This window comes from Protopterus annectens, chromosome 8.part0 (genome assembly GCF_019279795.1).
Source record: "Protopterus annectens isolate FY-2018-M chromosome 8.part0, PAN1.0, whole genome shotgun sequence".
Taxonomy (NCBI): domain Eukaryota; kingdom Metazoa; phylum Chordata; order Ceratodontiformes; family Protopteridae; genus Protopterus; species Protopterus annectens.
In genome coordinates, this window is record NC_056741.1 from 1,164,900,979 (window position 1) to 1,164,928,459 (window position 27,481).

The window sequence follows — 27,481 nt, forward strand, 5'->3', positions numbered from 1 at the left end:
ATGGAGGAAAAAGCTAAATCTATGCAAAATGTTAAAGATTTCTTACAAGTACAGCCTCCTAGATTCAGTAGGCATTGGCCTTCAAAGAACTTGTCTTTTCCAGTCCCTTCCTGGCCTTCTCAGTCCAAACCCAGAAGCAGCAGACCACCAAGACTTCAGTCTCAGGCTATGCACAGATCTAAGCAGTGGGGGGCTCCCACTTCCAAAGCAGGGAGTAGTAAGGCACCCCCCTATGGAAAAACGGCACAATGACTTATCCTTAACTCTTCCAAGCCCTGCTCAGCTACTTGCTCCTTTAGGAGGAAAGCTCACCCTGCATGCAAAAAACTGGGACCTCATTACCCAGGACAAATGGATTTTAAGCATAGTTTCCCTAGGATACAGATTCCACTTCCACTCACTCCCAACCCCTCCCCCAAATCAGTGGGCGGAGGCCCAAAAACAAGTGCTGTCTCTCCTCAGTATCAGGGCTATTCAACCTGTCCCAGCAGAACAAAGGGGACAAAGATGGTTTTCGTGTTTCACTGTTGCAGTCATTACATTTGGGTTATCTGCTTGCAGTAGCCCTCAGTCGGCCTGATTAACAAAGTCTTGGGTCCTGCGTCGGTTGCTGTCCCTTCTTCCATGACGTCAGGTCGTCAGGGGTATAAAACATGCAGCCAATGCCATTACATCAGTTTTTCTTGCCGTACGGTGCCCGAAGCAGAAGCAGTTCGCAAGTGCCGGTCGGCAGACTCCTGAAATTTTTGTTTTCGAGTTTCAGAACCGAAGTCTTCAACTAAAGCTAAGTACCCCGTTGGGGAAACTTTTTCTTGCTCCTTACCAATGTCAGTAAAAGTTAATAATTGCATTACTTGTGGAAAGCAAATACCTCATAAAGATTTTCATTCGTACTATATTCCTTGCCTAGGCCCTGATCACGACGTACCTTGCTGTCGGTTTTGTGCTTTATTTAATCAGTGCACTATCCGTCATCTGTATATTTTCACCTCTAAATATTTCGGTTGTCTGTTTAATTATCCAGAAATGTCGTCGGTCAGCCATCCGACTACCGGGATTCCGAAAAAACGCAAAGATAAAGACAGAGACAGGCTGCCGAGGTCCAAAACTGCCGACGCTTCTCCTAAGCCAGTCGCCAGTTCGCCGGTACTCAGTGAGGCGCTTTCACAGTCCCTGATACCCGCTACTTCTGATTCGCAGGCCTCTACTGAGACCCATTCAGAGTCCAGTATGCTTCAACTATGGAACCCATGGATGTCTCTACCTTGGATGGGTCCGGAGCTGCTGTGCAGGCACCGGCTTCTGAGGGTGTATTCAGACCTACAGACTTGCATATTAAACCTACGCCTTCTTTACTTAGGCCTAAATCTCGATCCATGTCAAAAAAAAAAACAATGCCCAGGCCACATGCTCGGGCCTCTATGCCTAAAAAACAAATGATAAGAATGGCTGAAGATCTAATAACTCTAATCAGGGGTAGCCAACCCCCCCCCCCTTCTAAGAGGCCTAGGACTGAAGTTGATTATGAATCTTCTGATCAGGATTCTGTTTTTACTGATTCTTCTGATGATCTAGATTTGCCCTTATCTACTTATGAAGATTCTGATGCAGAGAACTCCATTCCCTCTGCTTCCCCTCCTGAGGATTTTTCTTTTGGGGGAAACCTTACATACTGTAAGGGAGCATTTCCACTGGGAAAGCCAGGATTTTTCTGATTTAAAAAAGAGGCTTAGGGATTTCCTTCGCCTACCTCAGCATAGGCCTTTAGCTATTCCTCCTGTACTAGACATTGTTGATGATGCCTTTTCGGAATCTAGTTCAGCCCCTGATTCCCTGACTCCTGCTCCCAGAAAGCCTAACCGATACTACAGGGTCCCGGAGTCCCACAAGTTCCTTTTTAAAAATCCTATTGCAGACCCAGAGACTATTTCACTGGAGCCCAAGGGCATTAAGGCTTCTACTGCTAAAAATCCTACCTTTTCTGATAGAGACTCCAAGGTGCTGGATAGATGGGGTAAGAAGGTTTACACTTCTACAACCTTGGCCATTAGGGCTTTAAACTGCCAGTTTCATATGTTAAAATATCAGCAACATGTTATTGGATTGCTTAAACAGAAAATTATGTTGATTCCTGACTGTGCTGAAAACAAAGAATTACAGGATTTAATGCATTCTGCTGAACAGGTTAGAAAACATACTTTGCAATCTGGATTTGATTCATTAGAGGCTTCTTGCAGGGCTTGTTACTGGGTCTGTGCTCAGAAGGCATGCTTGGCTTAAGGAGCAATCTTTGCCTGATCATGTTAAAGCTAAACTGTTGTATGCTCCCTTAAAATGAGGCCCGCCTGTTTGGCAACAAAGCTGAGGAAGTTCTTAAAAAGATGGAAGATAAAGGTAAATCTGTGCTAACTGTTAAAGATTTCTTACAAATTCATCCTCCAAGATTTAGTAGGCATTGGCCCTCTAAGAATTGGTCCTTTCCAGCCCCTTCCAGGTCTTCTCAATCCAAACCCAGACACAGCAGAAACCCCAGGTTTCAGTCCCAGGGGACGCACAAGACCAAGCAGTGGGGGGTTTCCACATCCAAATCTGGCAGTAGTAAGATTTCCCCCCTATGGAAAACTGTCTCAGTGACTTGCTTTTAAAACTTCCAAGCACTTCCCAACTGAATGTTCCTTTAGGTGGAAAGATTTGTCTGCAGACAAAACTGGGAACTCATTACCCAGGACAAATGGGTTTTAAATATAGTGTCCCAAGGATACAGATTTCACTTCCACACGTTACCAAGTGGGTGGCCAGATCTACCCCCAAATCAGCAGGCAGAGACCCAAAATCAAGTACTCTCCCTCTTAAGCATGGGGGGCTATTCAGTTGGGACCGGAAGAGGAAAAGAGACAAGGTTTCTATTGGAGACTTTTCCTGGTACCCAGAAAAGACAATTATTGGCATCCTATCCTGGACCTTTCTACTCTAAACACCTTTCTGGTGATTCCCAAATTCAAGATGCTGACTCTTCAGCTGCTTCCTATGCTAGGCAAAGATGCCTGGTTGGCAACACTAGACTTAAAAGGAGCATACCTGCACAATCCCTATCAGGGAGTCTACGCTTCAAAGTAAGCTACGTGCACTATCAATTCTCTGCACTGCCCTTTGGCTTATCTACTGCGCCCAGGGTATTCAAAAAGTGCCTAGCTCCAGTCATTGCATTTTGCAGACAAAGAAATATTCAAATATACCCATACCTGCACAATTGTCTAATTCGGGCAGAAAGCCAGGATATACTTTGAATCATCTGGCTTTTGTTCAAAGAGTGCTGACTTGTCAGGGATACACCATAAACGAAAAGAAATCATACCTGGTACCCTGTCAACAAATTATATTCCTGGGAGCAAGCTTGAATACAACTTCCGAAATGCCTTTCCTCACACCAGAGAAACGGATTCATTTGACAGCCTACTTCAAACAAGTGGCCACAAAAACCCAGCTATCTGCAAGGCAAATACTGCAAGCCTTGGGGTTCATGGCCTCCTACATTCTTCTAATTCCATATGCAAGGCTGCATATGAGGAAACTACAATGTTATTTCAAAAGCCTATGGTGCCAACATTCTCAGGATCTAGAAGCAATGATTCCTATCATACCTTGCCTACGCCTAGAGTTCCTCCGGTGGGCAGAGGCCTGCCACCAAAACGAGGGACTACCATTCACACTACCCCCTGCCGCCCAAACCTTAACAGACGCATCAGACTATGCATGAGGGGGCTCACCTGGCAGGGAAGTGCATTCAGGGCAAATGGAAACCAAGTCAAATGCACCTGCACATAAATCAAAAAGAAATGTTAGCTGTACAGAATGCTCTGACAGACTTCAAGGACCACATTCTACCAGGACAAGTAATGGTAAAGACGGACAACACCACTGTCATGTGGTATATAAACAAGCAGGGGGATACACATTCTTACCCCCTCTGCAGACTAGCCATGGCATTGTGGAACACAGCCTTGAGCTACCAAGTGAATCTGCAAGCTCAATTCCTGCCAGGCAAACTAAATTCACTGGCAGACGACTTAAGGAGAAATCTCATGGACCCACACGAATGGAAACTGGAACCCAAAATATTCAAGCTCTTGAGGAACAAATGGGGGACACCAGAGGTAGACCTGTTTGCCTCCTCTCAGAACTACCAATTGAACAAATTCTGCACCAGAACTCCCACAGTCAAGCTTGGAAAGTGGATGCCCTGTCCTTTAACTGGGAAAGCCTCTCAATTTATGCCTTTCCCCCTCTGCCTCTCCTCTCGAAGGTTCTAATAAAGATCAAACCGGACAAGCCAAGGACAATACTGATTGCCCCAGACTGGCCATGCCAGTGCTGGTTTCCCCTTTTGCGCAGTCCGACAGTGCTGCAACCATGGCAACTGCCTCAGACTTCTTCCCTGCTGTCCCAGCAGGCGGGCCAGATTCTGCACCCTCAGCTTCAAACCCTGAACCTTGCAGCCTGGCTAATTCCCTGAACTCACTTCTAGCAACCCTCAGTAAGCAGTTGCTGGATGTCATTCTTGAGGAAAGGAGGCCTAGTACTAGAAAATCCTATTCAGAAAAGTGGAAAAGATACTGTCCCTGGAGCCAGGCTCAGGGGATGGGTACAACGGTACCTAGCTTACCTCATATTCTAGATTATTTAACAGAAATGCTCCACAAGGGCCTATCTTTCTCTTCAATTAAGATTCATGCCTCTACCATTTCAGCACATTACAATACTGAGCCCACCCCTCTTCTCTCATCCCCTGCTAAAACAATTCCTTAGAGGGGCCAAAAATGTAAGACCCCCCAGGAGAGCTCCCACTCCAGCCTGGGACCTTAACTTTGTAATGAAAAAACTCACTCTTCCCCCCTTTGAACCAGCTGCTACAACAGAGTTGAAATTACTTTCTTGGAAAACAGCCTTACTTCTAGCCATCACTTCAGCAAGAATAGTGTCTGAAGTGCAGGTCCTCATGGCAGTGGAACCCTTCATTATCTTCCATGCAGACAGGGTTTTCCTCAGGACTAATCCATCCTTTATGCCCAAGGTGGTGTCTAGTGTGGCTCTAAACCAGTCCATTCATTTGCCTACTTTTTTCTCTAATCCTCAAAATAAGCGGGGAAGGATACTGCATTCTCCGGATGTGCACAGACAGCTTAGATTCTATTTGGACAGAACTAAGCCTCTCAGAAAATCTGACCAGCTGCTAATTAGCTTTGCTGCAGGGAAGGCCATTTCAAAGCAAAGCATTTCCAAATGGATAGCCTATTGCATCCATTTCTGCTACAAGCACTATGGAAAACCTACCCCACAGGGGATAAGATTACATTCCACCAAGGCTGCATCTACCTTTATGGTATTTCTCAGAGGAGTCCCTACCAGGGACATCCTGGAAGCTGCTACCTTGGAGCTCTGTACATACATTCACCAAGCATTACCACTTGCCTGTCTTTTCTAAATCCAGAGCTGGATTTGCCGCAGCAGTCTTGCTAGCCCCAATGCTCTTAACTGCCTCCACCCTTCCTTAGCTTTGGGAATCTACCCAAATGTGATGACTGCAAGAGTGAAACATGAAGAACATAATACAGATGTGTTACACTTACCATAAATGTAGATGTTCGAATGTATTCACTGTTGCAGTCCTGGTTACCCTCCCTCCAGCCCCCTGACTCCTCTTGCCTCTACCTTTCCTTCTTGCTTGGCATATATTATATCATGTGTATTTGCTTTTTGCTGGGGGTGTTCCATACCTGTTCTACCTGACTTAGTCGACAGCGTAGAACACCGACAACGGAATCCCGAGCTCCAGAAGATCGACAATGAAGAAGACCGACGCGAATCGCGAGTGCCAGAACATCGACAATGCAGAAGACCTACACGACGGATGACAACACCGACGCCGAGGATGCCGACATGGGAAAAGGCTGTGTGAGTATGCGGTAGTGACGGACGTTAGGGTGCGAGTCAGGTAAGTGTGGATATTGACGGTCTGTGGGGATAGGGGTGGGTTAAGTGAGTTAGGGTTAGGGAGTGGGTTAGGTAAGTGTGCAGTAGGGATAGACTTTGGGTTAGGGGCGGGTTAAGTGAGTTAAGATTAGGGAGCGGGTTAGGTACGTGTGCGATAGTGACGGACCTTAGGGTTAGGGTTGTCGATAGTTGTGTATGTAAGGTTTAGTGTGGGTTTGTAAGGATTTTGGTGTGCTTGTGTTGTGTGTGTGGTTTGTGGAATGGGGATGTGTTTTGTTTTTTATTGTTGTTATTGTGGTGTGTGCAGTGTATGGGGTTTCGTGTTTGTGTACCGTCGGTTATTTCGTTGTCGGGTATGTGAGGTTTCGTGTTAATGCACTGTCGATTATGTGGTGTCAGTGATGTCGTTGTCGGTGTTGTGTGGTTTCGACTATGTCGGGTAGAACCTCCATACCATATAATTGCTTCCTATTGTGGGGGCATCTGACATCTGGAGCAAGAAAAACTGATGCAATGGCATTGGCTGCATGTTCTATACTACTGACGACCTGACGTAATGGAAGAAGCGTCAGCATCCGACGCAGAAATCTGAAGACTATTCAAGCCGGCTGAGGGCTACCTGCAGGCAGATGACCCAAATGTGATGACTGCAACAGGGAATACACTCGAACATCTACATTTATGGTAAGTGTATACAACTGTACTTTCTGAGGAAGAGGAGTCTATTAGCCCTGATCTCCTTTTGAGGAAATTTATTTTGGTGACTCAATTTTCCGAATGATTGAGTTTTTTAAATGCGATTGTACTCAGGTGTCTGAAGTTCAGAAAAGGTACTATGAGGTTCTGCAAATGGAGTCAGGCCATCTGCTGTCTTTCCTGTTATTGCTGCCTTGCTGAATACCTTTTCCACTCCTTCTCAGGCTCTGATTTCAGCCACCAGCTCCGAAAAAAACAGATAGGTTTTATAAGCTGCATGATGATTTCAAGTTTCTTTATAAATGCCCCTCTGTTGCTTCTGACAAGCCTCCTAACCTGTTGCCTTCTGTGAAGTTGGTCCCCTCTGATATGGACAGCAGAACTATGGAGAAGTTGGGTAGGGAAGTGTGTACTTTTGCTACCCTGACCTTTAGAGCTGTGAATTATAAGGCTTATATGGCCAGATATATTTTGGTTCTTCTCTTTCAGGCCTGTCAGGTTATTTCAAATCTTCCTGATTCTGAGGGGAAGACCATTACTGCCTCCTCCCAAGGCTTTAACTCTGATTGCTTTCTTTCAGTCCACCATTCATATGCTTGCTCTGGCTAAGCTTCATATGAGAAAGTTCCAGTAGTTTCTGAAGTCAGTCTGGCTTCAACATTCTCATCCTTTTGATTTTCTCTTGTTCCTTGTCTCAAACTGGGACTTCAGTGATAAATTCACAAATTGTCCCTCAACCCAGGACTCTTCACAGATGCCTTGGATATGGAATGGGGGGCCTCCTTCGGTCCTCTGAAAGTGCAGGGCCTTTGGTCTCTTTGACAAAAGAAAGACCACAACAGTGTCAAAGAGATGAGAGCCCTTCTGGCTGTTCAGGCTTTTCATTCCCTTTTCCTTCCAGGGCCCCTCAGAATTCTCACAGACAATACTACAGTGATGTGGTACATCAACAAGCAAGGGGGGAACAAGGTCTCATGTCCTGTGCAGACTAGTTCTCCAGTTATGGGATCTAGCTACCCAGTATCAGGTGACCTTTCAGGCAGTTTATATTCCCTCAGATAAGAGCATAGTGGCAGATTCTCTGAGCAGGTCCATAGGACACTCCTGTTCCTCCTTCCTGGGGCTTTAATTTTGTTTTGGAAAAGTTGACTCAAGCTCCTTTTCAGCTTGCTGCTTCAGCTTCCTTTGCTCTTTTGGCCAGATGGGTGTCAGAGTTGCAAGCCCTTATGGGTGTCCCTCCTTTTTTGTTTTTTTCATAAGGACGGGTTGTCTCTTAGTACTAATCCTTCCTTCATGCCCAAGGTGGTTAATTTGTTGTCTCTTAATCAGTTTTGTTTCCTTTTATCATTGGTCTTTAGATTTGACTGTTTCCAAGCAAACCATTACTCCTTGGATTTCTAAAGCAATTTCCTTTTGTTTTTCCTTTCGTAGGAAGAGCCTTCCTTCTTCTGTTCTGGTGCATTTTTCAAGGGTTTGAATACTCATTCTATTCTTGAGGCAGTTATCTGGACTTCTGTTCGTACTTTTTCTTCTAGGGCTAGAGTTGGTTTTGCCAGGGCCATTCTTTATAGCCTTCTTAAGGGCTATGCTGGCCATTCCTCCTCCTGATCTTCTTCCTGAGCTTTGGCACACTCGCTGTTGTAATGAATACTGCAGCAGTGATATGGAAGGACATAGTACAGTTGTGTAAAATATTGCCATAACAGTAGATGTCCTTCTCTTCACTTTTGCAGAATTTGTTCCCTCCCTCCTCCCCCTGATAATTTTTCCTTCTGGATGTACTTGTTACATACTAGTGTCCTTAATCCCTTACTGGGGCTTTTTCAGTTCTGAGCATGGTATGGCTGGTCATCACCTTTATGCTCTACACTGTGCACAGGGAGCATACATGTGATGTAAGGTGTACCCATTGCAACCTAAAGGCTTTGGTATACTTACTGGATGTTGGGCTGCCCTACGCAGAGGATCCCAATTGTAAAGAGTACTGCAACAGTGAAGAGAAGGGCACCTACTGTTATGGTATGATTTTACACAACTGTACTTTCCTCAAGTAGACCTGTCATCTCTCTGAACAATCAGCTGGGAAGATTATGCTCCAGGACTCCAGTGCAAGAAATCCTAGAAGATGGATGCCTTTTACTTTACTTTGACAAGAAGATTCCTGTAAGCTTTTCCACCCTTTCCACTTGTATCCATGGTACTTCTGAAAATTCAGAAAGCATTTCCCCAAGCTCATTGTGGAGACTCTCTTCTGGCCTAGGCAGCACTGGTTCTCCCTTCTTTTGCAAATGGCAAGGGTCAATGACCACAGGTTTCCTCAAAGAATGGCTCTGCTCATGTGACATAAAAAGGCATTTAATACAAGAATTTGTTAAAACTTTAATCACTGTAGTTTAGATTACAGAAACAAACTAGTACGTGTTATAGAACTAATGGTATCTCTGCAGTTTGACTGTGTAATTCAAACATTTTTATATAACCAGCACTACATTTTTTTATAGAACCAGCACAGTCTCTGTGTTTAGCTTCAAGTCTTACAACAGCTTTTCATTTTAAAGTAAATTAGGAACATCAGCAATGTTTAATAATAAAAGTGAATAACTTAACCACTCCATGTAATTTTTTCCCAGTATATCACTTTTCTTGATCAGGTCTTAAGCCCTGTTCTTTCTTACAGCATAATTGTTAGCATTTTAAATTCCCCTAATCAGTGTGGACCGTATTACTGAGCTTCTGAAACTGTAGAATTTGTGTTGCTGAAAACTCAGCTGCACACATCGTATAATTTATTTGTCTTTGTTAATGTATCTCATGTAATTCCAAGTTGTTACGAATCAGAATGGCTGCAACATTTTTAATTACAAAATGATGCCATATTAGTCCCTCCTTGTGAAATGAAAGCATAGGCCATGTCCTGTAAAACACTGGCCAATCCACATTTTTCCCAGACTTTATAAGTCTTGCAAATGAGTTCTCATGAGAATGGGCTTCAGGGTACTATGAAGTCTTCAGCTTGGATTCCTTGTTTAGAGTTTTCCCTTAGAATGGAGCTGTAATTTGGGCAACCATGCCTACTGCAGACATCCTGGTCATTCTGGAGTCCTGATTGTTGAGTCATTCTTCCGCATTTGGTTTCCATAGGATGGTGCTGTTGACACCTAACTCTGGCCAGTCATGGAGTCCCTTAGGAAAATTGCTTTCTGTCCTTTTTTTTTTGGGGGGGGGGCTCTTCTTTGTAAGACTTTAACTTCATATTCAGATGGTTAGCCTTTCTACTGATGGAACATTTGGACAGGTGGTATTGGAATTCAGCTGTGGGTAATGTACCTTCTTAGCTGCTCTGCAACTCCTTCCTGTGGATCTCTTTTTAGGGGTGGTGAATGGAGGTGAGAAGACCCTTTCCTTGTATTTTCAAGGGATGAGCTGCCTCTCCTGTTTCACACTTCTCCTGAAAAGTTGGTCATTTACTTCTTTAATCTGCTTTTTCCCTTCCAGTTTCCTTGTGGGGTTGGAAACTGATGGGAGTAAAGTGAACATTTACTTGCTAAGGCAGTGGGACCTTGCAGTCTTCTGTGGGCATTCTCCCACTGTGGCTGCATTTTTCGTTAGATGACTTTTTAACTCTTTTTCCCCATCTTGTGCACCGGATGATTTGCATTTTTCCATTATCTCCTTTGGGGATAGTATTGTTGGTCTTGGCAGCTTTCGGGCCCAGTCCTTTCTAGGGTTTGCTGCCTGTTGCTATTGCTTGATCTCCCCTTGGCAAACCTGGTCACCATGTCCCTTTAGAGATCTCCACACCTGCTCCCTTTCCAGTCATTACAATCCCAACTGCAAGTCTGAGAGTCCCACCTTACCTGGCTAGACTTTTCCTCAGCCTTCTCACTTCACCCCGGTAAAGTTCCTGGCTCTTTCCACTTTGCTGGCTTTCTACTTGGAATTCAGCCAAAGAATAGTACCCACTGGTATGTGCCCTTATTGACAAGACATATTTATAGCAGCTGATGTATGAGAGGAGCCTGTCTCGGTGGGTCCAGCAAACCTTGTGCTCCCTGTGGGTTAACTGTTTCTTTAGCTGGTCTTGCTTTTTGAAGTCTGCTGTTAAATTTGACAAACATATATAGTAGCATATCATTTGTTAGCAGTTTAGGTGCCAAATCTCTAATGTTTCTTGATTTGCCTGATGGTGCTTGCTAGTGTGTAGGATTAAAAATGGCAGGCTTGGGGGATGAGTTCTCTTGCATAGTTAATGTGTGTGTGTGTGTGTGTGTGTGTGTGTGTGTGTGTGTGTGTGTGTGTGTGTGTGTGTGTGTGTGTGTGTGTGTGTCATCCTGATATCAGGAGCTTCTAAAAAAGAATGCTAATTCTCAAGTTCTCTTGCATAGTTAATGTGTGTGTGTGTGTGTGTCATCATAGGTAAGCCTCCATCCCTGATATCAGGAGCTTCTAAAAAAGAATGCTAATTTCTTTTTGCTGGAAAGGATAAAGCCAGCCATAGGGACTCTCAAGAATGGTTCTCCTCATAAATTGATTGGTATGTTAAGTAGATATGTAGTTTTCAAGGCAGAGCAACGTGCCTGCTCTCAAGATCTGTCTAGTTTGTGTGGTACAAATTTTGTCTCTTGTAAATCTCTGCTGTTGGTGGTGGTCATCGATTCTCCAAGGATTGTGGAGCTATAGGGTTTTTTCATTAGGGAACTCTGATTGGTCTTTGAAATGGCTTTGGTATCCTCTAGAAATAATTCATACTTTTCCCCTGCAGTGTGGTTTCATAACTGTTCTAAAGCCAGCCTACTCAGCTGCCTGTTTTTCTTTCTTGGGTGTTTGGAGATAGGCCAAGCCAGAGGTGTGTGTTTAGTATGCGACAACTGTTCAGGGTATACCGGAAGAGAAGACATGAGTTCATAAACCGGTTTATACCTTTGTCTCTTTTGCAACAAGTGGAGTGGGACTTGAAATGACTAAGCAAACTGTTCCTGATTGGATTACTAATTGCATTATCTTTCACTGTCAAGCTGCAAACTGTTTGGAAAATGCTCTTCTCAAGGTTCACTGTACCAGAGCCTTGGCTGCTTGTAATACTTTCATTAGAAATATCAGCATTGTGGATCATTTCCTCACAGCCACTCGATTATTGCTTTGCACCTTCAACAAGCATTATTGATCGGAAAATGGGTCATAGAATCAAGCCTTCATTAATACCTTGCTGCTTTCTGAGTAAGCCTTTTAATCCTTGTCTGTTGGTCTTCCTCCAGCTCTGATCTCCAAAGGAGGTTGAAATTTTAAGGATTTGTTATTTCACAACCATTGTTCAGTGGAGACAATCTCCTAAGTCAGATGTAACGGATATGTATTTACAGTATTACTTGATGTCCTTCCATATCACTGTTGCAGTATTCCTTACAGTAGGGATCCCCTGCCTAGGACAGCCTGCCATCTGGCCCAGTATACCAAAGCCTTAGGTTGTAATAGAGACGTATGTCACAAATCTGCTACCCACGCACAGAGTAAGGCATAAAGGTGACATACTGACATACCTTTATGCCCCACGCTGTGTATGAAGGTATGTCAGTATGTCACCTTTATGCCCTAGGTTGTGCGTGGGGCATAAAGGTGACATACTGACATACCTTCCTCAGAACTACTTTGCCACCAGTCCGAACACCTTCTCTGATTGTTGGTCTGAACGTTCTTTCATCTGCTGGTTGCCAAGCCATTTTCAGAGAAGTGCCACATTGGTGTTTTTCTTCTTATTTTACTTTATTTGTTGTTTGTTTATTTTACTTAGGTGCCTCTCATGACTATATGTCTCATCCTATTTGTCAGGCATTTGTTCCAAAAATGTTGCATAGTAATTAAATCTCTCCTCTTTAGCTATTTACCTAGAGAACTACCAACATCTTAACTTATTGGCTCAGGATACTATGCCCGAGGGGTCAGCCATTCGCAAAGAAGGTGGCCAAGAAAGTTTGGTCAGATTCTTCTACTGTCCCACCTCCACCAGACGTCTCTCTCGAAGTTGGTGAAAGCCCGGAGGACCACCCGGTTATTAAGTCAGATTCATCTGCTGCAACTGCTTCTGAGGCCGGCATGGACCTGGCTCCTCACATGGCCCCGGAGGCTCTGCAGACATCCATTTCAGATGTTCAGGGGAACTGCAGCTGATTATATCTGAAGGGCCTGGGGGCGTTTTGCAAATCCTTGTTAGGGAGGAGATTCCCACTGTCCTAATTGAGTATAGGCAGGGGTCCAAGCCACGTAAGACATTTAGGGCTGACATCCCTTTAAAAAAGAAGCAGGAGACTATTTTATTATTATTTTTATTTTACATTTGTTGACCGGGCTAGTCTAGCTGGAGACATGTCCATTTTCAGTAGAGGCCCGGGGAGAAAAGCTCCAAGAATCATACTGATTTTTTTACAAAGTTAAAAACAGGAGTTATACAGATAATAGACAGCAATATTACAAAAAATGTTTTTTTTTTTTGTTTTTTTTTCTTCTTCCTATACAAATAGTACAAATTGGTGTTACCATGGTCATTTTGTAAGGTACAGAGTAGAATTAACATGGTCATTTTGTAAGGGACTGAGGTATGCTGTAGATATATACTTGTAAGATATATACAATAATGTAGTTTATTGATACATAAAAGGTAGCTAGTAAGGGATGAGGTGGGATAAGTGAATATGAGTATATTTAGTCAGGGTTAGTACAGGTACATAGCCAGTGATTGTTAAGGTAGAGTTTCAAATTCCTTTTGAAAAGTGAGAGAGAAGTTTGAGATGTGATTTCAGAGGGACGTTTATTCCAAAGTTTTCCTACAGAGTTAGAGAACAAAGACTCACCTGCTGTGTTGTTGGGTTTAGTAGTATTGATCAGTAGTTTGTTAGAGGAGCGTAGAGATGTGAGGTTTTTATAAGGTGTAATGAGGCTAGAGAGTACTGGAATATTGTTAGGTAGATATAGAGTCTTATGGGCTATTATAAGCTGGTGATATTGAAGCTGATTAAGAAATTCAAGCCAGTTTAATTGTTTAAGATTTAGACAGTGATGGGTTCTGTAAGGAGAGCCTGTAGCAAATCTAGCAATATTATTATAGGAAGTATTTAGATTCCTGATGCTGTATTTTGAGAGATTAGTATAAATCGGAGAGGTGTAAAGCAGGGTGGATATTAGGTGGGTTCTGGCTATAGCAGTCTTAGATGCTGGTGTAAGATAAGGTTTAATTCTGTAGAGGGATCCCAGTTTTTTGTTGACTGACTTTATTGTAGTGTTTATGTAAGTATCAAAGTTTAGATTGTTGTCTATTGTTATTCCTAGAAGTTTAGTGGTAGGGTCAGGAGAGATAAGAGTACCATTGTTAGAAGTGAGACTGAAAGGTAAAGATGTGGACTTTTGGGTTGGTGAGAAGAGTAGCAGTTTAGTTTTTTTGGGATTCAGAAGGAGGCAGCGTTGAGAAAACCATAGTTCAACAGTGTTGAATGCTTTTTGGGTAAGAGACTGTAGTTCAATTTGAGAAGAGGCTGAGCAGATTATGGTAGAATCATCTGCATATTGAATGCAGGTGGAGTAAGGAATGGCTGTTTGCAGGTCATTAATGAATAAGAGTGGGCCTAATATGGATCCTTGAGGGTCACCGAGAGAGATAGGAAGGTGATCGGATAGTTTATTTTTCCAGAGTACAGCCTGGTGACGATTATCAAGGTAAGATGTAAACCAGTTCAAGGCAAGAGGATCAAGTGAGGGAGTATTCAGTGTATGGAGTAGTAGTTGGTGGTTAACCATGTCAAAAGCTTTGGATAGGTCAATGAAGACTGCAGATGAAAGACAATTATTGTTACTATTATTGTTGATGCTGTTTGTGAATGATAGCAGTGCAGTGGTGGTACTATGGAAAGGTCTGAAGCCATGTTGACAGTGAGTAGGTTGTTCTGGAGAAGGTGGTTGAGTAGTTGTTTATGGATGCATTTTTCCATAATTTTTGCGATAGGGGAAAGTAAAGCTATGGGGCGAAAGTTAGAAAAGTCATTGGAGCTCCCACCTTTGTGTAATGGGATGATTTGTGAAATTTTCCATATTGAAGGGAAAGTTCCTTCACTTATTGTTCTATTTATCAGAATAGAAATAGGGTAGGCAATGGCTTTAGCTCCTTTTTGCAAGAATTCTGCTGGGAGTTTGTCAGCTGAGGGGGTGGTAGGTTTTAACTTATATAGAAGAGAGGAAATGTAGGAGGTAAATACTGGTTGGAGGTGAAATAGAGGAGGTGGATTTGTAGAGGAAGTGGTCAAATTAGATGTGTCGGGAGATAGGTGGCTAGCTAGAGTTTGGATGGCATCAGTGAAGAAAGAGTTAAAGGCATTTGCTGTTTGTGTGGGATTCTCAGGGTTAGAGCAGGATGTGCACACTTATACAACCAGCTTATTGTGCACTTTTTATTTTTTTATATTTTTTCCCAACAGATTTGTTTTTCAATTGAATTGACTAAGCATATTTCTCCGGCTGCTAAAGATCCTAAGCATGAATGGCAGGATTTTACACCAGGTTTGTTTAAAGCCCTTATGGCTTTGAAGTCCCCTCGGGGGGGAGGTCTCTGTTCCTACTCCCCCTTGGTCTTCTACTCCTTTTAAGAGGCCTAGGGAGCAGGTTTCTTCAGATGAGGAATCTTTGGCCTGTTCCTGTCAGATTCCATCTCCCTTGGATTATGGTTCTGAGGAAGAAGATTCCATTAGCCCTGATTCTCCTTTTGAGGAAATTTCCTTTGGGGATACTGTTTCTCGTATGATAGAGTTTGAGTGTGACTATACCCAGGTTTCTGACATTCAAAAGAGGTATTCTGAACTCCCCAAACTCTTTGGTGCTCCTCCTGTTCTTGCTGCCTTGTTGGATACTTTTTCTGCAGCTTCTCAGGCTCCTGATTCGCAGCCCCCTACTTCTAAAAAAAACTGCTAGGTTTTATAAGGTGCGTGGTTTTAATTTTCTTTACAAGTGTCCCTCAGCTGACCCTCCTATTATTTTTTGTCCCTCAGCTGACCCTCCTATTATTTTTTGTCTTTTCTGATAAGTAAGCTTTTACTTTCTACCAAGCTGCTCCCCTCTGACAAGGACAGCAGAACCATGGAAAGGTTGGGTAAGAAAATATAAAGTCGATGTAAAAAGTGTACACACCCCTGTTAAAATGCCATTTTTTGTGATATAAAAAAATGACACCACACTAAACCATTTCAAAACGTTTCCCACCTTTGATGTGACCCTATAACCTGTACAATTCAATTGAAAAACAAATCTGTCAAGGGAAAAAATATAAAAAAAATAAAAAGTGCACAATAAGCTGGTTGTATAAGTGTGCACATCCTTAAATTATTACTTTATTGAAGCACCTTTTGCTTTAATTACTGCATTCAGTCTTCTTGGGTACACACCTGCCATCAATTAAAGAAACTCTGATTAACCCCAAATAAAGTTTAGCTGTCCTAGTAGGATTTTCCTGACATTTACTCAGTTGCCTGCTATAGCAAAAGCCACTGTTTGCAGAGAGCTTACAAATCATCCAAGGGATCTCATTGTTGAAAGGTATCAGTCAGGAGAAGCGCATAAAAAAATTCCACAGCATTGAATATACCATGGAACACAGTGAAGACAGTCATCAAAAAGTGGAGAAAATATGAGACAACAGTGATGTTGCAAAGAACTGGATGTCCCTCCAAAATTGATGAAAAGACAAGATGAAAATTGGTCAGGGAGGCTGCCAAGAGACCTACAGCAACACTGAAGGAGCTGCAGGAATTGCTGGCAAGTACTGGTTGTGTACTACATGTGACAACAATCTCCCGGATTCTGCATATGTCTGGCCTGTGGGGTAGGGTTGTAAGACAAGCATTTTCTTACTCAGAAAAACATCCAGGCCCGGCTAAAATTTGCAAAACAATACATAGTCTCCCAAAAGCATGTGGGAAAATGTGTTGTGGTCTGATAAGACCAAGATTGAACTTTTTGGCTACAATTCCAAAAGGTACGTTTGGCACGAAAACACCGCATCACCAAAAGAACACCATCCCCATGGTGAAGCATGGTGGTGGCAGTAACATGCTTTGGGGTTGCTTTTCTTCAGCTGGAACTGGGGCTTTAGTCAAGGTGGTGGGAATGATGAACAGTTCCAAATACCAGTCACTTTTGGCCCAAAACCTTCAGGCATCTGCTAGAAAGCTGCAGATGAAGAGGAATTTCACCTTTCAGCACGACAATGACTCCAAGCATGCATCCAAATCAACAAAAGAATGGCTTCACCAGAAGAAAATTAAACTTTTGGAATGGCCCAGCCAGTGCCCAGACCTAAATCCAATAGTAAATCTGTGGGGTGACCTGAAGAGGGCTGTGTATAAGAGATGCCCTCCAACTCTGACTGATTCGGAGTACTTTTGCAGGGAAGAGTGGGCAAATTTTGCCAAGTCAAGATGTGCCATGCTGATAGATTCCTACCCAAGAAGACTGAATGCTGTAATTAAATCAAAAGGTGCTTCAACAAAGTATTAGTTTAAGGGTGTGCACACTTATGCAACCAGCTTATTGTAAGTGTTTTATTTTTATATTTTTACCCCTAACTGATTTGTTTGTTTTTGAATTGAATTGTACAGGTTATAGGTCACATTAAAGGTGAGAAAAGTTTTGAAATGATTTATTGTGGTCTCATTTTTTTAATCACAAAAACCTGACATTTTAACAGGGGTGTGTGCACTTTTTATATCCACTGTATACTGGTGCTACTCTGGCCCTCAGGGCTGTGAATTACCAGACCGATATGATCAGGTATATTTTGGTCATTCTTTCTCTGTTTTTTCTGGTTATTTCAGATTGTCCTGATTCTGAGGGGAAGATTTCGGCCCTCTCTTTGTTAGGGTCCTCTTCTCAAGTGGCTTGCCATTAAATTAAATGTAGTTATGATACAGCTGATGCCTCATCTAGAGCTGCTGACTTTGGTTCTGTGTTGAGGAGGTATTCTTGGCTTCACCTTCAACCTCTGCCTGATGATATCAAGGCCAAGCTGATGGATGCTCCTGTTGACAATAAAAATCGGTTTGGTTCTGCAGCTGCAGAGCTTTTTAAATCTCTTCAGGAATAGGGTAAGGCTGTGCAGGAATTGAAACATTTTTATTTTCTCTGTTCCCAGATTACCCTACCCAAGTCTGCCTTTGTCCATAGACATTCTCTCCCTTCTCCCAAAGGTAAAAAGGGTGCTAGAAGGGCTCCTCCTGCTAAGTGTACTCAGACTCTTGCAGCTCAGAAGCCTCTTTTGCCAGACAAGCCAGGTTCTGTTTGACTATCTTCTTCCCTCAAGTCAAGTTCCTCTTTCTTTTCATCTTTCTGTGCCCCTTCCAAATTGGATACGGATCAGTCAGGATTCTTGGGTTCTATCCATCATTCGTCAGGGGTATTATGTGGTGTGGAACCCCCCCCCCCATTTTGGGCATTCCTCAACCTCCTCAGGAATCGCTGCCCTTTTTTCCAGATGTTCTTCAGAGCCTTTTGTCTGAAGGAGCCTTCCATGCAGTTTCGACTCCTCAAAAGGGGAAGGGATTTTATTCCAGAATGTTTCTGGTTCCCAGGAAAGAAGTCACCTGGGGAGACGCATTCTAGATCATTCCCAGCTCAACACCTTTTTGAAGGGTTCCTTCTTTTCGAATGGTATCCCTTCAAACCTTGTTTCCTCTTCTTCCTCAGGTATTCCTATCTCTGTGGATCTCAAGGATGCTTATCTCCATATCCCTAGTAATCCCCTCCTGTTGCTTCTTTGCATTTTCAGTTTTCTGCTTTGCCCTTTGGCCTCTCTACTACCCCAAGGGTCTTCACCAAATGCCTCGCTCCTGTGATTGCTTTCTGCAGGATTAGGGGAATACAGATCTTTCCTCATTTGGATGACCCGCTCATTCAAGCTTCCTCTCCAGAGATTTTGCTTCATCATCTTCACTAAACTTGTCTTTTGCAAAGCCTAGGGTTTATAGTGAATTTCCAAAAATCCTTCCTGACTGCTTCCCAGGATCATGATTTTCTTGGGTGCAGGCTGTAGATCATTCCAGTGCTGGCATCCCTGCCTCCTCCCAAGGCTTTGATTCTGACTGCATTCTTTCACTCCCTTCTTCCTCTGGCCTTAATTACAGCCAGAGTGTTTCATGGGGCACTGGGATACATGGTTTCCACCATTCCTTTGTTTCCTCTGACCAAACTTCATATGAGAAAGCTGCAGTGGGTCCTAAAGTCAGTTTGGCTTCAACATTCTCATCCTTTAGACTTTCCGATTCCTCTTCTCTCATGTCTCAAGCTAGAGCTTCATTGGTGGATTCATCAAATGTCTCTCAACCCAGAACTTCCTTTAAAGTCTAAAGTCCCTGCTCAGGAACTCTATTCAGGTAACTCAGACACTGAGTGGGGGGGGGGGGCTCCTTTGGTTCTCCGAATGTGCAGGGCCTTTGGTCTCCTTGTCAAAAGGAGGACCATGTCCGTATCAAAGAGATGAGAGCTCTTCTCCTGGCTCATCAGGCCTTCCATTCCCTTTTCCTTCCAGGGCCCCTCAAAATCTTCACAGACAATAATACCACAGAAATGTGGTGCATCAACAAGCAAGGGGGGGACATGGTCTTACCCTTTGTGCAGACTAGCTGTTAAAGTTTGGGATCTAGCTGTCCAGTATCATTAACTCTTCAGGCTGTTTATCTTCCTTCAGATCAGAACATTGTGCCAGACTCTCTCAGCAGGTCCAGAACACGGACTCATGAGTGGATGCTTCACAGAGATGTGTTTTCTGGACATTGTCCACTAGTGGAGTACTCCTCAGGTAGATCTTTTTGCCTCCCTTCTGAACAGGCAACTTTCTCTCTTTTGCACCAGAGTCCTGTGTCCCCTGGCTTGGAAGGTAGATGCCAATCTTTTTTTTTTTTTGGAAGGAGATATTTCTTTATGCCTTCTCTCCCCTTCCTCTTATACCGAAGGTCCTGTTCAAGATAGAACATGTTCCGAAAATCTTGTTGATGACTCTCTCTTGGCCCAGACAGCATTGGTTCCCTCTTCTGCATTTAGCCAGGGACAGTCACAAGTTACTTCACAGGGTGGACCTACTCACACAAGGTAAAGGGCTTCTCATCCATCCCCACTTGTCTAGTCTTCAACTGACGCTGTGGGTGATGAGGTTTTAATTCCTTTTAGGCACCTTTTTTCTGAAGATGTGCTTCAGGTTCTGCAGGAGGTCAGAAAACCCACTACCAAGAAATCTTATTTGCCCAAATGGAAGAGATTTTCTGTTTGGTGTCTTGCTCATAACCTGGATCCACTTTCTTGTTGAAGTTCCTTTGGTTCTCGGTTCTCTCTTATTTGTGAGTTGCTCATTGCTGGGTTAGCATACTCTTCCGTTAAAGCCCACCTGTCAGCCATTCTGCTTGTCTGTCTTTGACTCCTCCTTTGGCTTTTGGATTTGAGATCAAACAATTCCTTAAAGGTGTCTTTTATATTAAGCGCCCCCCCCCCCCAAGAAGCCTATTCCTCCTTCCTGAGACCTTAATTTTGTCTTGGAAAAATTGACTCCAACTCCTTTTGAACTTGCAGCTTCAGCTTCTTTGCAACATTGTTCTTGGAAGACCGTTCTTCTTTTGACCCTCACCTCAGCCAAACAGGTGTCTGAGCTGCAGGCCCTTATGGCTATTCCTCCTTTGGGTTTTTCATAAGGGCAGGGTGTCTCTTCGTACAAATCCTCCTTTTATGGCCAAGGTTGTTAATGATTTGTCTCTTAATCAGTCTATTCAGTCTGCTTAGTGAGAAGGCTCTTCACACCTTGGATTTGCATAGACAACTCTGCTATTATTTGGATGAAACTAAAGCCATTTGTAAATCTGAGCAGCTTTTTGTTTCCTTTCATCCTAGGTCTTTAGGTTTGGGCTGTTTCTAAGCAAACAGTTTCTTCATGGATATCTAAGTTCATTTCGTTTTGTTACTCTTTTCATGGAAAAGCATTTCTTCTTCTGTTAAGCCTCATTCTACCAGGGCTATGGCTGCTTCTTGTGCCTTTTCCAAAGGATTGGATACTAGCTCCATCCTTGAGGCAGCTACTTGGACTTCCGTGTATAATTTTACTAAGCACTATAGGTTGAATGTGGTTTCCAGGCTAGAGCTGGATTTACCAAGGCTATCCTGCATGACTTTCTTGAAGGCTGCGCTGGACCTTTCTCCTCTCACCTTTCCTCCTTAACTTTTATACTCTCCCTACTGTAAGGAATACTGCAGTAGTCATATGGAAGGACATAGTACAGTTGTGTAGAATCTTAGTGTGACAGTAGATGTCCTTCTCTTCAGTATTGCAGTGTTCGCTCCTTCCCTTCTGCCCCTGTTTCTCCTTCTGGATGTACATTTTCTTCTTTTTTCCTTGGACTGTTGTTCCTCCTGGGGCTTTGATTTTTTAGGATGGTACGTCCGTATGTCACCTTTATGCTCTACGCTGTGCATGGGGAGTATACATGTTACATATGATGTCCCTATTATATTACAACCTAAGGCTTTGGTATGCTGGCTGGATGTCAGGCTCTCCCTGGCAGGGATCCCTACTGTAAAGAATACTGCAACAGTGAAGAGAAGGACATCTACTGTTATGGTAAGATTTTACACATCTGTACTGTCTTTAGGGATTCTGCCCACACTCCATTCATATAAGCTTCACTCCTTCTCCCTGCCTGTGAATAGCCTTTCATCCTGTTTTTCTGAATGAATTTTCCTATTTAATCAGTCAAGCAATTTTTATATTGTGTGTTTGTTTTGCCATCTTTCATACTGTTCTATCTGAGTGCTTTGGGATTAAACTGGTGGGCAGCAGGTCTTGAAACACTTTGAGTCTACAGGGTGATGCCATGATATACATCTGCTGGAAGAATGGATGGCCATGTGCATAGGAACTTAAGAAAACTTGTATATTGTGCTGAATTGTATTAGAAGATGACATCTCAGCAGTTACCCGTTACAAAAGGCCTCCTCAGAGATCGTGATGGGCTCTACACATCTTATTTTGTTACTATTTTTATTACTTTGTGAATAACCAGACTTTGGTATTGTGCTTAATGATGACATGTTTTATATTCTGTTATTTTCTAGCTTTTGTATGCCCCAGGTTGTGACCTAATGAGCCTATTTTGTACTAGCCCACTACCGGTTATATAAACAAACAGTGGGCAGGCTGCAGCATTAGTTGTTAGTGGGGTACAGAAATCAGATAACTTTCTGAATAGATGGGCTAGTTCTGTGCTTCATAGTGTGTAATTTACAGTCTGTTTTGTAATTGATGAATGATGAAAGGGTGATCATCTTGGGTCAAATCATTTGGTACTGAAGGTTTTAAAGTAAAAGAAAAATTACATTTGAAGTAGGCATGTTTAGTAGCATCTTAACATAAACAGTTAAACTAGGGTATTCATATTTTCATGTTTTATTCTAGAGACCGTGCCCTGATTTATTAGTAACCAGAAGTATTCCTGAAGTGCAGTTAACAACTTCCTTACCACTAAGAGAATCTTACAGGAATTCTGAAGAAGATGGTACAGAACATGTAGAAACTGGGAGTGCAGATGTAATGACAGCAGATGATGGTGGGATCCATGTGTATGCACACAGAAATAATATTGATGTCACTGTGCATAGACACAGTAGTGAGGACATTGATGAGGTACGAGTTTGATTTCTTCACAATGTACTTGACTCTCGACCAGAGTTACAGCTGCTATAATAGATCAGTGTCTGAAGATGGACAGTACCATTGTTTGAAGTTCTCACTGTGGTGATTTCTTTACGTAGTGCAGTATCAGAGCATTATAGAACTGAAAATGTGTATAGATTTCCAGCCATAATCTTATGACTAGGAAGATGTTTTGTGGATTGACCAGTTCATAGTAATGCATGATAATGAATTAAAACGCTTGAAACTTGAGTTACATATTGAGACGTGTTTACTGTAATGTCTAAAACAATTTGTTCCAGTGCTGTGACTGCTGATATTGTCCTACAGAATGAAGTCACTTTATCTCATATTTTTCTAATAGAAACTACCACTGTGTGAATAACCAGACCTGAATCCTGTGACCTTTACAAATGTGAACACTTTCCTTTAACTTTGTCCTGGCAGTTTTACATGTTTTGGATTGTACAGCACACCTCTGAGTGGCAGAGCTCCAGATTTACCAGAGCAGCAGTGAACACTGGCCTCAGAAGTTCACTGTGGTTGACTTGTCAGTGAGGTGAAGACAGTTGTGTCTCAGTGATGCAGATAGATATTTAGATTATTCATTCAAGCCTTTAGAGTGCATAACCGTCTTGTTAGCTGTGTTTTCATCATGGATTTTCTGTAGGGGGTTCACATGATAGAATTATTTTCTTGATTTTTGGATCTGTACACTTTTTAATCTTTTCTTGCAGTTTTTGTGCTTCTTTCCTAGTTTGATGCATCTGAAAGTGCCATTATTACATCACAGAGTTCTGGGTCTTGGGTTAAGATTAAAAGTTTTGTAGCACTCAAGGCTACCCTTTGAGCCATTTTCAGTGAACTGCTGTGAAGCCACTGCCTTGCTGGAAATTTATTACAAAGATTACTGCTGCAGTATCAGTTGTAACATGTGGGAAATGCACCACAGGTGGATATATGACCATCCTACCTGACTTCCAGAGTTTTCAGATGTCTGTCATACAGGACTGCCCCTTGCCATGATGCAGACCTCAGAATGATAATGGTATAAAGGAGAGATGCACCCACTCCATATTTAGTTCTTTTCTGCCACATGAATGATCATAAATCACTTTATTGGTATGGCCTAGACATCCTCCAGTGCTATAAGTGTCCTTTTGGAACTTATACCCTTTTTATTTCTTTTTAAATAATTTATTGAATTGTGATATTTGCCTGTAGGATTGTTTGACTATGACTTGTAGGGATTTACAAGGCTAATCATGTCAAGTGTACTTGGGGCTGACTAATGCCACTAACGGACTTCATCTAAAATGTTTATTGTGCCTTTGGCCTTCACATAAAAGTTATGAGCATAAGCTTTGTGTGTTGTGTAATAAAAATATGCTGTTAGGGAGAATATGAATTTCAAGTTCTTTTATTAATCGTAAAATGCTTCTTGGGTTAGGACAAGGAGTAATGGCCCTTTAGTTAGAGGGAAAATTGTATAACCTGAGTGAGTAGAAGTTTTAAGGATTCTGAACAAAGTGGATAAATAACTATAAGATAAAACTTGTACAGGCAAAGAGTATGAGGCCCTTGTGATCCAGTCCGTCCAGCACTGGGGAGGTGTGGATTTGCCAGCTGTCTCCATATCCTCTTGTGATGTCCACAACTACCAGTTCCCCTTTGGTTGCTATTGACAGAATGCAGGTGTCTTAATCTTACAGATTTCCTTTATCTCTGTCCTGGCAGTTTTATTCAGTACCTTTTACTCTTTCAAGTTATTAATCATTGTCCCCCTTGAAGGCAGGTAAGGGGTTTTATTCAAGGTTGTAAGTAGTTCTTTAAAAAGAACATCAGAGCTATTGCTAATAGACAAGCTTCTGCTACTTCTTATAAGCAAAGAAGTTCAAAATGTTAACTGTTAACAGTCTTCCTGTTTATTTGCTCCACTCGTCTTCTGACCATCACGACCTTCTGCAGCTCATTTATTACCTAATGGGCAAGGGTCAAGCATACCGGGGTAGCAGTGTCTTTAGCAAGGAAGAACAAGGGAGTGCATTTTAATGAGCTTGCATATAGAGTAAGGGCTTAGTCTGCAAGGTTTTGTCATTCAGTGGGCCTTTGCAGTGTATGCCATATCTCCACGTAATGTTATTAGTTGGCCCTGACCTTCCTTGTAAACAAACACTTTGCTGTGATGCATAGTCTTCACAGGAAATTATTCCAGTTGAGTGCGCCTACAAGCATAAACCTCTCCCTGAAGAAAGGCAAACAAGCTTTAAGCCTTGTCATTCCTCTGTTCTGCATTGTAGATCTAATAGGTGCTTGAGCTGCTAGTCAAACTCAGATTATGTGGTTCATGCACATCTAGTCCAACACAGCAGTCTGGGTCTATCCTTTGATACTGATAGTTTTATGCCACCAGCTGTCCCAGCAGGGGACAAGTGACTATAACTGCTGAGAAGTCTTCCAGGAAATTAGTGTACTCTTCCAAGCGAAAAAAAATCTCTTTCTGGACATAACCTTATCTTTTGTCATCCTAACTTTAGTTTGCATGTAAGTGTAACTTCTTTCAGGCATCTGTGTGGTTTGGATCTTGGTTATTCCATAGTTGTGGTGCATGTGTCTGCTGTTTCTGTCCATTATGATCTTGTGGAGAATGGGATTGTGGACCAGCCATGACTGAACAATTTCTCAAAGGGATTCAGCATCTCTACCCACTTTTGAAAAACACTTTCCTTCTTCCACAAAGTCTGAATTTCATGAATGACAGGCTTGCCCGTTCTCAGTTTAAGATTTAAATGGTTTCTTTGTCTTGGGAAATACTTTTCCCGATGGCTATCTCTTCTTCCAGGATTTCACAGTTGCAGACCTTGATTTGTAGGAATTATTTGGTTTTTCGTAAGGATCAAGTGTTCCTTAGGACCAACCCTCATTTCCTCCCCTAAGTAGTATCAGAATTGTCCTTGAATCAGTCAGTTCAGTTATTTGTTTTCTTTACTGGAACAGAAAAGATGGTGCCACCCTGTCTACGGACTGTCAGGTTACATTTAACAGATGTGGGTGCATGAGTTTAGGAAGGCAAAACAGCTGTTCACCATGCATGCTCGGGGAAGGGAGGGAGCTGCAGTTCTCAGGCAGACCCTCTCCACATGGATTACTAAATGCATAATCTTTTCATATTGGTTGTCTCAGCACTTACTGGGAAATGCATGAGGTCACTCTGTTAGGGGCATGGCTACTTCTAGCACTTCAGAAATGTCTCCACTGTAGACATCTGTGCAATGGCCACTTAATTTTATTTGCATAGTTTCTCCAGACATTATTTTTTGGAGCTCAACTCCAGGAATTGGGCCTCCTTTGCTACCTTGGCACTTCAGGACTGTATCTTCTTAGCTTGTTGTTTGGGCTGTCCTCTGGTTTTGCTCCTTAGAATTCTACCAGTTTAGACCCATCATGGAGTGCCATCAGCCTTGGATGTAACAGTTATATTTTTACTGTATCTGTTAGTTTATAAAGGGGCCCTTCTCAGAGTCCCATACAAACCTTCTTGTTATCTACATTCTGTTTGGATGGCTGTTCCATTCCCCGGCTTCTTTTGGAGAGCTTGCAGATTGGGCATGTACATGTATTAGTTTGAATATTCAGTTTGTTCACTTTAGTTGTCAGATCTTCATTTTTTTCTTTCTTCTTGATTTGCAAGTGTTATTACTCAGCGATTGAGTTGGAGACGTGGGGTGGTGGTGGTAGCCAGGAATGTTATTTTAAAAAGGTGTGTTACGTCAGTGTATGTGACACTGTAGGGCGCATGTACCCCTTAGGAATAAAATTTCAAACTGGAACAGAAGAGGGGGTGAACTAGTCATAAACCTGCCAAGGTGTGTCTTGTTAAGTGATACATAAGAAAGTACCTTATTCTGCATTTGTCTTTAGATACTGATGCACTTTATACTGAACTTTGGTTCTGCAAAAGTGAGATTTGTCATTGCATGTATAATAGTAGTCCTTGGCAACGTTTTGTCTTGTTTCTGCATTTGGCATTTTACCACTGAGTTTCATGTTCTAGTTAATAATTTTGTTTTTAATCCCTTTTCTGTTTTTCCTAGACTGTATTCACAAAAGTGTCAAGACCAGCAAAACTAATGGTTAAGAAAGGATCAGATCACAAGGTATGTTGAACAGTAAATCACGTGACTATATGAGAAATAAGGACAGTCTATCTATATGTATTTATCTATGTATGTGTGTGTGTGTGTGTGTGTGTGTGTGTGTGTGTGTATATATATATATATATATATATATATATATATATATATATATATATATATATATATATATATAAAATCTATCTATGTCTATCTATCTATGTCTATATCAAAATCTCGAACGTTTACTTACCTGAACACCTAAACGCTGACACATATTCTGCGAACTGCAAATACACCGAATGGCCTAAACTGCGAAATTCAATAACTCGAAATGTCATAGTTGTCCCATCCCACCGCCCACTACAAACAAACTAAATAAACCACATACATACATACACTAATCAAAACCCTACTTCTAACCCTAAACTAAACCCTACTTCTAAGCTACACTAAATCTTTCATATACCACGAAGTATGCACTTAACCCGCACCCTAACCCTAAGGTCCATAACTATCGCACACTTACCTTATGGAGCTATACCGCAGATGGGCCAACCATGACGAATCGACTTTTTGGATTTCGCGTTTCAGGGCGATTGATGTTTTCGTGGTTCGATAAAGACGTGTCTGCTTTTAGGTGTTCGGGTAAGTAAATGTTCAACTTTTTAATAGAGACCCATATATATCTATATATATATATATATATATATATATATATATATATATATATATATATATATATATATATATATATATATGAATTCACTTTATAATCTCGAAATACTGAAATTTTGAATTTCAGTATCTCAAGACTATAACGCCGAAACCTTACAAACCTGAAAAAGCACAACTGTGAAAGTCAATACCGCAAAACACTACACCACACAAACAAACACACCAACCTTCCAACACTACAATAAACTAAAATAAAACACACAAACAAACACAGACATCTACC

General features: G+C 42.1%; 1 protein-coding gene across 1 annotated transcript in view; it reads left to right on the forward strand.

Annotated features, from left to right (window-relative positions):
- Positions 1-27,481, forward strand: part of WDR90 (WD repeat domain 90) — a 1,773,335-nt gene that overhangs the window by 305,886 nt on the left and 1,439,968 nt on the right. Inside the window, exons 9-10 of the mRNA XM_044079383.1 lie at positions 22,151-22,378; positions 26,482-26,544. Of these exons, the coding sequence (XP_043935318.1) occupies positions 22,151-22,378; positions 26,482-26,544 (291 nt within the window). The remainder of the gene's footprint in view (positions 1-22,150; positions 22,379-26,481; positions 26,545-27,481) is intronic.